This window comes from Enhydra lutris, unplaced genomic scaffold (assembly GCF_002288905.1).
Source record: "Enhydra lutris kenyoni isolate GAN:26980312 unplaced genomic scaffold, ASM228890v2 scaffoldscaffold83, whole genome shotgun sequence".
In the NCBI taxonomy this organism is placed as follows: domain Eukaryota; kingdom Metazoa; phylum Chordata; class Mammalia; order Carnivora; family Mustelidae; genus Enhydra; species Enhydra lutris.
In genome coordinates this window covers 2,049,399-2,062,299 of record NW_019154167.1, presented here as the reverse complement: position 1 = coordinate 2,062,299, position 12,901 = coordinate 2,049,399, and the positions used below count along the sequence as shown (strand labels likewise).

General features: G+C 35.6%; 1 protein-coding gene across 2 annotated transcripts in view; it reads left to right on the top strand.

Annotated features, from left to right (window-relative positions):
* LOC111161297 (chromosome unknown CXorf57 homolog) overlaps window positions 1–8,867 on the top strand; it is a 74,880-nt gene extending 66,013 nt beyond the window's left edge. For both annotated transcript variants that reach the window (XM_022524880.1, XM_022524879.1), the window contains 2 exons: window positions 3,010–3,177; window positions 8,737–8,867. In XM_022524880.1, the coding sequence (XP_022380588.1) occupies window positions 3,010–3,177; window positions 8,737–8,867 (299 nt within the window). The remainder of the gene's footprint in view (window positions 1–3,009; window positions 3,178–8,736) is intronic.
* Window positions 8,868–12,901: the final 4,034 nt, after the last annotated feature.

Here is a 12,901-nt window from a genome sequence, read left to right as displayed (position 1 = left end):
ACACACACACACACACACACACACACACACACACACACACACACACACACTTTCACACTTTTTATCGGAAAAGAAATTTAGTGGTCACAAAGAATCGAGGAAGAAGATATATAAATTTCACATAACACACACTACAAAAGAATAATATGAACTAACTTGTTTGATTTTATATTTTCCTCTAATTTTGAATATAGTCCAGATATATGATCACATTTACCTAGACAGTAAAATATAAGTTACTTACTGAAGTAACACATAAACAGGAAGTCACCATTGAAATACAAATGTATGCACACTGTAGGAAGGATAATTTGTGTTCATCTCCATTGGTAACAGGAATACAGATGAATTCATATTTGAACACTTAATGTTCAAATGTCTTAAAGTCTAGTATTTGAAAACTATAGGTAAAAAATGTGTACATGTACATTCATTTTCTCAATTTAACAAATACTGAGCATCTAATGTGTGGCCAGCACTGTTCTAAGTCCTGAGGTTACAAGGTTACATGAGTGAACACAACAAATAAAAGAGCTTGCTGATAAAAGAGATGGTAATAAATGCTAGAAAAGGGGTTTGAGTTTAAGGTAGTAGGAAAAGATTACATTTTATCTTTTGGGGGGAGGTGCAGAGAGAGAGGAAGAGAAAGAATCTTAATCAGGCTCCATGCCCAGTGTGGAGCCTGGTTTTTGGGACGCAGTCTCACAACCCTGAGATCATGATCTGAGCCAAAATCAAGAATCAGATGCTTAACCAACTGAGGCACCCAGGCACCCTGGAAAGGATTACATTTTAATAGAGTGGTCAGGGTTAGGGTTAACATTTCACAAATGTAAAAGTAACATTTCACAGAATCCTGATGGGGGTGAAAGAACAATCTGGTTATCTGAGGAAAGAATATTCTAGGCACAGAAACAGCAAGTATGGAGGCTCTGAGGCCTGTTTACTTACACATTTGTACCCGGAACTCTAGTTTTAACCAAAGAGCTCACGACAAATTTCATGAGTAATGATGAAGCTAAACTTGCCGTATTTTATAATGTAGAAAATAATTCAAAATAGTATCAATGACACACAGATAATAAAACTACCTTTCTGAGAATATCAGGATTTCCAACTTCTGATATTTTCTCAATTCTAAGCCCATACTTTCTTTTTTTTTACACTTGGGAGTTGGAATGCATCTTACAGTCAATGGATACATTTAATGCAGAGTTTCCTTTTTATTAAAACTGTTATTAAGCTGATGGTATATCTTAGAGTTAAATTTGGTCTTAGAATCAAGGAAATAAGATACCAGCATGTGTACTTCTACTTGAGTTTTGCAACATTGCTTAGAGTTATGGGATAGTTACACTTCTTATACTGAATTGAAATCCTCAGTAAATTCTGGATATCATGACTATTACAGTTTATAAATACCAAACTTTAGTAATCCTTAAAACCTTTAAAGAGCCCTTAGTTGTATGTTAACTTAAAGCTGTGGAGATTTAGTGCCATTTGCCCATAAAAAGCAAAAAAATATACTGTGTCTGGGTAGCTCAGATGGTTAAGCGTCTGCCTTTGGCTCAGGTCATGATCCCAGGGGCCTGGGATGTAGCGGTATCCCTGCCCAGTGGGAAGTCTTCTTCTCCCTCTCCCTCTGCCATTCTCTCCACTTGTGCTCTCTGGCTCTATCTCTCTGTCAAATAAATAAATAAAATATTTTTTATTAAAAAGGCAAAAAAATGCCCTTGTGTTTCTGGATCAGTTTGCAGTTTAACAGGAAGGAGTTTGTTTACCTATCACTGACCCATGCCCAGTAGTTAAGAATCACTATAGCGATGAGTAGAGGAGATAATAAGGTCATAGAATCTATAAAACTTGCTTGCTATGTATCAGGGAAGAACAAAAGGAAGGAGTTAAGGATAACCTCCAGGGTTCTGTTTGGGGTGACTGGGTAGAATTCATAGGGTTTTCAAGCTGTGTTCTGTGTGTTTACCCTTCCTTCAGTCAAGATGGTCTCCTTACTCTGATCTATAATTTTGGCTACTCCCTGCTCTGCCGGAAATAACTTCTTTCTTGTTTATTTAAATGCTGTTCAACCTCTTGTACCCAGCTCAAAGCCTTGCCTCTAAAAAGTCTTTAAAAGAAAGGTTTTTTTTTTTGTTTTGTTTTTAGTGAGAAAGCATGCAAAAACAGGGGGAAGGGCAGAGGGAAAGAATCCTCAAGCCAACTGCCCGCTGAGTGCAGAGCCCAACGCAGGGCTCAATCTCAGGACCCAGAAATCATGACCTGAACTGAAATCAGGAGTCAGACACTTAACCGACTGAGCCTCCCAAGCACCCCTAAGAAGTCTTTTATATCCACCCTAGTAGACATTAACCCATACAAAGAGATGACAGTCACAGGTCAGGATTTACTTTAGGTTGCTCCTCCATACCCCCTTTTCTGCTGTAACTTTTATAGCCCTAATGGCAAGTAAATGAAGTTTGTATTGTATAATAAAGGACAGATGGGACCTTTTTTTTTTTTTTAACTACCATCCCTGGCTTTGCTTGAGTCATACATCCTTAAGTCCAAATGGCATAAAGGGAACCAGTAGTTATCTCTGAATTATTCTGTTCTGTAATGGCCCCTGACATAATGACCAAGAAAATATTCTACATGTCTTCATTTATGTGACCAGGTCATCCTCTGGATATTGAAATTTAAATCATCTATCAATAAGTAAAACACTTTGGAGTTTTTTGGGGGGTTATGATTTTTGTGGGGGTTTTTTGGTTTTTGATAAAACATTTTGGATTGTTATTTCCAGGAGTGGTGATAGACTGCACTAAAGTGCCTCCTCTTCAACCAGTTGCATGTATTCATAAAGTTTTACACAGCAAAGGGTTTAGTTCCTGGCTTTGAAACCATGCATTTATACACGTGAAACTATTTGGCATATGTCAGGATCAAACCAGCAAACCTGGCCTCATTACCTTCCTGACTAACCCACTTTTAACAAATTGTGGTTTTTCTATATAGGTCTGAACCATGAGATCGCAATTGATGTTGCATTCCTGCCCATGTATTGTCCAGAAGATCTCCGAACATCCCAAATCGACACATTACTAACCTGCATGAATTACAGCTGTGTGTATCCGCAGGATGAACCTGGAAATGACACACTGGCAGGTTCAAGAGCACTTGCAGGTAAGATCATTTCAGTATTCCTTTCACTCAGAAGATAAAATTAATATCATAAACACTTATAATCTTAAGATGTGATTATATAAATGGTTCTAACTTTAACATTCAATATAATTTAAAGGGGCGTTTGGTAAATGTGCCCCAAGATTTAGAAATGAGAATATATTTTTAAAGAAAATTGGGCAAATTAATGGTTTTGATTCCAGGCAGACATTAAGAATGTTCTCTTATAATACATTTCTAAATGTAAGTATTCATTAGATTTAAGTGGTATAACATGGAGCAGTGCCAATTCAACTCTTCTCTCCTTTTAACTAAGGTGGGATGATCTGTCCTTTCATCTTACAATTGCCTAAAATTTTAAGACCTCCACAGCATAGTACAGTATGGTTGTTTTCTCTTATAAATGTTTAGTTATTCAAGTGCTATGCAATAAATTCCTTGAGGACGGCTAGGAGTTCATGTCATCCCAATAGTGAAACACTTCAACTGACTAATTGTTTAGGCTGCTACATAATTTACTGAACTCTAAATTATTTCTATATTCCCATAAAATTATGTATCCAATTATAAGTATCTACTTCCTGTTGTCATCTTTATTTCCTGAGTGGGTGGTAAAATTTCTAGCAGTTCTCATTGAGCTTAGAAGGATATTACATTTACAAGAGCTTTTAAGACAGCCTTTATTATCTTGGGATTTTGTGGTGGGTCTTTCTAAGATGATGAAACTCTTGAGTACATATTGTTTTTAAACAAGTTTTATAAACTGTGCTTGATAATGAAGTAACTTTTGGCAGGAATGGTTACTGTGCAAACTAAGCTTGAATCTCTTGTTTTAGGAGTCTTTTACTTTTACCACAGTTTATTTTAGAGATGATATAGTAGCTGACTTTGCAGTATTACTTTCTACATGCAGCTCTTTTCACTTCCAGAAAGTCCAGATTTCTTAATTAGTGCCCTAATATATAGTTTAAATATTTGTGTATTTATTTTCTTACAACATACAACATCTACTTTCATCACATTTCTTCTGCTATGTGTATATGTTATTAGTGGTATGAAATATCAAGGCAAAATTCTCAGTTGCTAATGCCAGTTGTTCTCCAAAAGTCATTAACATGGTCACCTGAAAAAATCTAGTATCATACTGCCCAGGCAGTTAATATTTGAGACATGAAGGGCAAGAACAACTAGAAAAGTGATGTGGTAATCAAAAGCAAGGTGATTTGTTTCAAGCAGAATATGTCCCAAACCATTTGTTGAAGATATTTTTTTCCCATTGGATATTCTTTCCTGCTATGTTGAAGATCAATTGATCATATAGTTTGAGTCCATTTCTGGGGTTTCTATTCTGTTCCATTGATTTATGTGTGTTTTTATGCCAGTACCATACTGTTTTGATTACTATAACTTTGTAATATAACTTGAAGTCCAGGATTTGATGCCTCCAGCTCTGCTTTTTCAAGATTGCTTCAGCTATTCTGGATCTTTTGAAGTTCCATATAAACTTTAGGATTGTTTCATCTAGTTCTGTGAAAAATGCTGTTGGTATTTTGATAAGGATTGCATAAGATCTGTGGATTGCTTTGGGTAGTACAGACATTTTAACAGTATTTTTTCTTCCAACCTATGCGTATGGAATGTCTTTCCATTTCTTTATGTCATCTTCAATTGCTTTCATCGATGTTTTAGAGTTTTCATAGTACATGTCTTTCATCTCTTTGGTGAGATTTATTCCTGGGTATCTTATTATTTTGGTTACAGTTGTGATGGGGTTGTCTTTTTAATTAATTTTTCTGCTGTTTTCATTATTACTGTATAGAAATGCAACTGATTTCTGTATGTTTATTTTGTATCCTATGACTTTAGTGAATTTTTTAAATCAGTTCTAGCAGTTTTTTGGTGGAGTCTTTCATGTCGTCTACAAATAGTGAATGGTTTACTTCTTCCTTACCAATTTGGATGGCTTTTGTTCTTTTTTGTTGTCTGATTGCTGTAGCTAGGACTTCCAGGACTATACTGAATAAAAGTGGTGAGAGTAGACATCCTCATCATGTTCCTGACCTTAGGGGAAAAAACTCTCAATTTTTTCCCATTTAGGATGATGTTAGCTGTGGGTTTTCCATGTATGGCATTTATTATGTTGAGGTATATTCTCTCTAGAACTACTTTGCAGAGGTTTTTCATCATCTATGGATGTTGAACTTTATCAGATGCTTTACCTGTGTCTATTGAAGTGATCATATGGTTTTTAGCCTTTCTTTTATTGATGTGATTTAGCATGTTGATTGATTTGCAAATATTAAACCACCCTTGCAACTGGGAATAAATCTCACTTGGCCACCCCCCACACACACACACAGTCTTAAAGAAATACACATACATGGAATTATAGTAAACATACAGTTCCATAACCACCTTTTTCCTCTTGACAATGTATCTTGAATAGCTTTCATGTTAGTATATAGAGAGCTGCTTCATTCATTTTAATACCTATAAATATTTAACTTTGTGTACGTACCAAAATTATTTACTCAATCCCCTAGTGATTGGTGTTGAGATCATTTTAAAATATTTTGGCTCTCAACAAAGAGTACCACGATGAGTATCTATCTATCTATCTGTGTGTATATACATATTTTTTGCACTTATACACATATCTGTAAGATGAATTCTTAGAAAAGTAGTCACTGACTCAAATATGTAGGCATTTAAAATTTTGGCAGATACTGTCATATTGTCATCCAAAAAGTTTATACTAATTTACACTTTTACCAAAAGCAAGAATCACACTTTACTCACACCTTTAGAAATGCTAGGTATTGTTGTTCTTGTTACTCTTTGGCAGACTGATGGCAAAAGAAGTCACCCTCACTGTGTGCATCTGTGATGTTTCGAAAAAAGTACAGTTTTTATACACAAGTCTAACAATTTAAAGTGAAATGTAGAGAAGCTCATTCTAAGGTGCTTCTAAGAGAATCCCTATGTGATGTAAATAATAACATCTTAATTTCATACTAGGTTTTCTTTTTTTTTTCATATTAAGTTTTCTAAAGTAGAAAATGATTGTTTGCTAATACCTGAGCTTTGTGTCAGCCACCATTCTAGGTGCCCTACATCCTGAGTATTTAATCTGCACATTCTCTAACGTAGTACCAGATGAGTAGTTTGAGAGGTCGTCATTTGCTCAAAGCATTAACACAAGTAGGCAGAGTCACTTACCCAAACAGTGGATTTACTTATACTTTATGTTTCAGTCACTCTGTTAATCATTATTTATAAAAGTCAATATATGATAACAATTTGAATTATTAAGGTTTGGGTTGTTGCTGTTAGCATCAAAGCTAAAGATCTCAAAATCTTTCCAAAGCATCTAGATTAAAGTCCATCCCATTCAAAGAAGAAAAAAGTTATATACTTATTTTCTATATTTGTCATTATTGTATTCATTGTGCATTAGTGAATTTGCACAGTTGTAAATCATTCATCAGATTTTGTGACATATCTAACAGAGGTGGCTTTAATAATGAAGTTAACAAAGACTAAGCTTGAGAAGCCCTCACTTGCTTCAGTATTGTTATGTTTAAAAGGGGATCCTAAATAGTATGCCCTTGGGGCACCTGGGTAGCTCAGTCGATTGAGCATCTGCCTTCAACTCAGGTCCTGATCCCAGGGTCCGAGTCAAGCCCCAAATGGGGCTCCCAGCTCAGTGAGGAGTCTCTTTCTTCCTCTCACACTCTCTGCGTGCTCTCCACCCACCCTCAAAAAAAAAAAAAAAGTCTTCATAAATAAATAAATAAACAAACAAACAAACAGTATGCCCTTCAGGCCCCACAAAACCTAGATCCACCATTGGCTTTTAGGTACAGCTTTACAGCCTATGAAGGTTAAGAGCACATGTCTTGAGGCCAAATTCATAGAGACAGAAAGTAAAACAGAGGTATCTAATGGGGAGTTAAGATTTTAAAGGTATGCGAATTTCTGTTTGGGATGATGAAAAAGTTCTGAAAATGGATAGCAGTGATGGTTGCACAATACTGTGTGAATATATCACACAGATGCTACTACTAATGTCAAAATATGGACTGATATTCCAAAGCCATGTGGCTCTGCATAATGTTTTCATTTTCTCATACTTAAAATGAAGTCTTTGTCACGTGTAGCCATTGAAGTCTGTGATCCGTTAGCTTAGTAGTGGTCAGTTAGTGTTTGGAAGAGTTTCTTTAAACATTTGGAGGAGAGAAAAGGAGAACAGGGACAAAAATGATCTCCAGTTTTTGCCATTGGATCTGTGTTCAGTGCTTACCCAGGCTGTTTACAGCCCTGCCTTAGCTTTCACTTCCTGCTCTGCAGAGCCTGATGGTCAGCCAGAGGTGAATATTTGGAGTTTTCCCTCAGGCCTTTTCTGAGTATGCATCCAGCACTAGGCATACATGTGGGCTTCTTGATGCCCCAGTGTACACAGAAGGTTTTAAGAAGCCCTTATTCCCCCACATGTGGCTTTTCCCAACCCTTTCCTCCTCAGGCTTTTTGATCTGTTGCTTGTCCCAACTTTATACTTTGCCCCAGCTGCTCTGGCTAATGTTTTTGCCTCCATATGCTTTCAACAAAAGCCACTGGGGAAGCTACCCCAGTTGTGGGAATGCCCCAAATCAGGTGAAATGAAAGCAAGCTTTTGCATCTGCCCTTGAGGGAATTGCCCAGTAGGTCCAAACTCACAACCACGTCTTTGAGAGTAAGTTCTGCATTGCACCATCTGGTACAAACAGCCTACACCAGGAGTGTTAGCTGCTGTCTTTCTGGCTGCTGCTGATACAGGGAGTACATGGGCAATTTAAAGCACCTCAGCACGTTCTTACCTCAGTGCGGCAGCTCTTTCTCTATTAATCTTTCCCCTGATTGTTTTAAGTTCTTGTATAGATGCCAGAGTTCTGCAGAAGTTGATCTGAGAGTTTTTGTCAGCCCGTAAGTTGCTTTAGTGGAGGGACACAGCTCTGAAACTGCCTACTCCACCATATACAGTAATGTCCTTCACCCGATCCATATTTGGTAGAGCTTCTTGAGAGTATCCAAAGCTAAGTGTTAGTTAATAAAGCCGTTTCAGAGGAAATATCCTTTAAAAAAAAACTTCAATTCCATGTAGTTTGCTTTACATCTATTAAGTTTTGTAAAGAATTGACAATTAAATTCTAAATAGAAAAAATTATTTTTGTACTCCCTTGAAGTGTAAACAGTAGGTTGCTTACTTGGTACCATATAAATAACCCTGAAAAAATATACACTTACTTTAGTCCACCAAAAAGATTTGAAAAGTAAAAATAACTAAATATGGCTTTGGAATACCAGCCCATATCTTGACATTAATAGTAGCATCTGTGTGATATATTCATTGTTATGTGCAGAAGTTACCATAATGTAACTTTGATGAATATGTGACAAATTGGAGGGAAGATGAGGGACATTTGTTAATGTTATAAGAAAAAAAAGTCAGCTTATGTGATACTAAATCCAAGTAAATATTTAACTATTTTACAATACTTACCATCTGCTTTTTATTTTTAGGTGATATTATAAAAGCTGCAAGTAGACTGGATAGAGTGCATATCGTCGGTATCTTGGATATCTGTAATTTGGGTAACAATAAAGTAGAAGTCTACCTGCACAGGATTTATAGTCCAACTAATACTTCTTAAAAATTGGCAAGTGAAATGATTACAGGTTATAAGGAGGGCACTGCTTTAAAGATATTCTCTCATTTTGTTGGTAATTTCAGCAACTGTTTTTTGGCAAGAATATTACATAAGCTCTAAAGTTATTAAGTAGTTTATGTTCATCTTGTGTTTGAAGCTAATGCAGTTCATTTTAAATTCATTACTGAAAAGTTCATCAAAACAATTTTTGTGTATCAAGAAAATTTACCTTACTTCTATATAACTATTATCTTGACTTGTAATGATTTGTGTTCACTATTCTATTTGTGAAGTGCTTTTATTCTCAAGCCTCAGCCTAAGGCATCCTGACTTATAAGAGTTAACTTCTCGTGAATATTTAGTATCCTTCCACTTTTCTTCACCTATAGTAGGAAATTCTGAATTGCTAATTTGAAGATTAAATTCTCCTAAAGTGGTCAACCTGCATTTCTCATGACTGTGATGGTTACTGTCATTTTCAAAAAGCACACATGGATTGTTATGGTCCGGTTGCCTTGGTCCTTAGTTTGGTCAGCTGTACAATGAGCGTGTTAAATTGTCTTAAGGCTTTTCACTCTTTATTGTGACTTTTATCCTTCAAATTTCTAAATGTTTTGACCAGTGTGTGAGCTTAAAAGCCAGAGGCTACATGGGTTTCCACTTTTGCTGTATTCATGTGTAGTTTTGGTACATGTACTGTGAGTTTAAATAGTGAAATTTTATCTCACATTAATATTTAAAGTGTGCATATTGAAAATATAAAACAGTGACTAAGGGGATTTTATTCTGGTTATCTATTATACTTCGTTTTAACTGTAATCATCATTCCACATTTGCAAAGCCCTGTGGTTGACAGTTACGTGGTTAGTTAGATGACCAAAATGACCATCACATGAGTTAAAAAGTATTCAGTGTCAAGATCAATCAATCTAGATAAGCAATTACCTTGTGGGGTTTTCTTCTAGCCCTCTGGTTCTGTGACTTCATATGCTATATATTTCAAATGTTTTGGGCAGCTCGTGAATCTAAAGACAGATGCTGTACTTTGTTCATCAAGGCATTCAGCATTTTGTTCCTTATAATTGTGTTTAAATGTTAATTAAAATAGTGACTTCTTGTGTTAAAATTTTGAGTGTATTATTAAAGTTAAAACACAGTAACTTTTTTGGTCTGTTGTCTCATTTTTAATGTATTTGACATCCCTCTTCCATATTTTTTGGCCTATAATAGACTACATATACTTGTTAAATGAACCAATACAATTCTTCCATGTGGGTTGAAGACTTGTTTATCAAATGTAATCTGGGTTTCTCTATTAAACTATCATAAACTTTAAACGGGAATTCAATTTTACTGACATGTAAATGTTGTGGAAGGGAAAAATTGATACTTACATGGCTATTGACAAAAAACCTGAGGCTGAGATTTCAAAGCTACACACCTTAACGGGTATAATTTCTGTTCTCATATTGAATAAGAAATATGAACAATTTTTGAAACTTTAGGATCTTTAAAAACAACTTCCCTGGCAACTTATTTTATATTCTAGAAGCATTTCTATCTAAATTTGGAGTTACATGTCTGTGTCCATATTTTTGGTTGTTGTAAAGTGGGATAGCTATGGTAGCATTTCCTAAGAAAAATACCTAACTACCATCATGAGGACTTACCTTCAAGTGAAAATGTGTTCATTAATTCCAAAGCCACACAAATATATTACCATGATGTCACCTTCAAATTAAGGAATCAATTAGTAAATTGTGAAATATTATATAATCTACTGGAGAACCGCAGTCTCTCCCTTTAGATGGCAGATGAGCTATATACATTGAAATCCTTTGGTAACCTATTAAAGAAAGACTCTGAGCACCTGTTCTCCCTGCTATTTTTATTTCTTTATGGAATTATCCTGCATTCATTTTATTCTTATTAAAAAAGGACTTCTGGATGCCTGGGTGGCTCAGTGGGTTAAAGCCTCTGCCTTCGGCTCAGGTCATGATCCCAGGGTCCTGGGATGGAGCCCCACATTGCATCAGGCTCTCTGCTCGGCGGGGAGCCTGCTTCCCTTCCTCTCTCTTGGCCTGCCTCTCTGCCTACTTGTGATCTCTGTCTGTCAAATAAATAAAAATCTTTTTAAAAAGAAAAAGAAAAGGACTTCTAAGAAATTAATGTCACCTTTATTTGATGACAGTAATAACATTTGATATTTTGAGCTATATAACCTCTGCCAATATGGACCTAGGTTATAACCAATTCTGTTATTCTAAAGTCATTTCTGTGGTTTGTACTGGTTGCTTTTTCACTGGTTTGCTTTTTAGGTACATTTCTTTTTTTTTTTTTTCTTTTTTCCTTTCTTAAACATTGCTACCCAAGAATTTGCAGGTACACTGATAGGAAGTAAAATATATATTATTGAGTCCTGATTTTTTTTTAATTTTATTTTTTCAGTGTTCCAAAATTCATTGTTTATGTACCACACCCAGTGCTCCATGCAATACTTGCCCTCCTTAATACCTACCACCAGGATTACCCATACCCCCACCCTCCTCCCTTCCAAAACCCTCAGTTTATTTCTATTTTTTTAGAGATTTCATTTATTTATTTATTTGAGAGAGAGAGAGGAGAGCACAAGTGGTGGGGAGGGGCAGAGGGAGAGGAAGAAGCAGAGTCCCCCACCCAGGGGGATGCCTAATGAGGACTCCATCCCAGGACACTGAGATCATGACATGAGCAGAAGGCAGATGCTCAACCGACTGAACCACCCAGGCTCCCCTAGTCCTGAGTATTTCAGTAATCAACTGCTTTTAGTAAAGAAATTTTAGGGGAAAAGTTTAAAAAATTAAAAAACAAAACCAAATTTGGGTATTGTCTGAAGTTTCCAGTTCTTCAAGATTATCTTCGAGTCAAGTAATATTATATTTGTCTATTGTCCAAAATAGAAACATTACATATAAACTCATCTCTTGGTCCAGGTCATACCACTCATTATGTTATCTTCACTCTTACATTATTATGTGACACCACTTCTAGCCTTAAGTTTCTGTTTTCCTTTACACTAAAGAAATGAAAAGTAGATTTTGAAAAAACAGATTTAAAGCTAACCACAGCTCTGTCTCTAAATGCCTGAGAAATTTTATGGAAAGCCATTTAAACTGCTAGGCCTTAGTTTCCTTAATTGTAAAATTTGCAAAATAATGGTCCCAACCAGTACTATGATTCTTTGGGTATATTAATACAGTTACTAGAACACTGGAAATGTATTTGTGTTACTTTTATGTGTTTCATGAAGATGTGGTTTTCTATGAAGAACATTTTAATATGATTAGACCATTTATCAATTATAGCAGCTCAGTGTAATAAAAAAAACAATTGAAATTTTTTCATCCCAAGGTTTGTTTGCTTTTGTTTTTGTTTTTATTTTTGTTTTTTTACTGCTAGTGTTCTTCCTAACTTGTTGCCTTTTCACTGATATATATTTTTTTCTAAGACAGAAATCTGAAATATTTTAGCTTTTTGTAATGATATGCACATCTTCACTGAAAATCAAGCAATACCTTTTAAAGAATTTGAGTACCTCTGATGCTATTCTGAGATGATTACATCTGACTCCTAGTAGCTTAGGATCTAGAAGTTACCCCCAACAAGGTTCTAATATCTACTTAGTAATGGGGAACAAAAAAGAAAAAGACTGAATGGTTTAATGTAAAATTGTCCAAGCAATTAAGTTAGAAGTTCAGGCTTATAACTCCGAGGTCTGTTTCTTTAAGCTCTAATTTGCACACAGAGTAAAATGTTTGAGTAAGAGTATAATTTCACATAATATATCAGATCGCTGTGAGATAAACTTCTCCAAATCCTGGAGCTCATAAAATAATAAGCTGAACTATTGCAACATATATCCAAGCGTTTGAATGTTCACTCTGTGACAAGTACTGGGTGAGCACTAGGAACACAACACAATACGAGCAAAAATACATGGCTCCCACTCTCACAGAGCTTACAGTGTTGTGGAGGAGAGAGACATTCAAGTAATTATA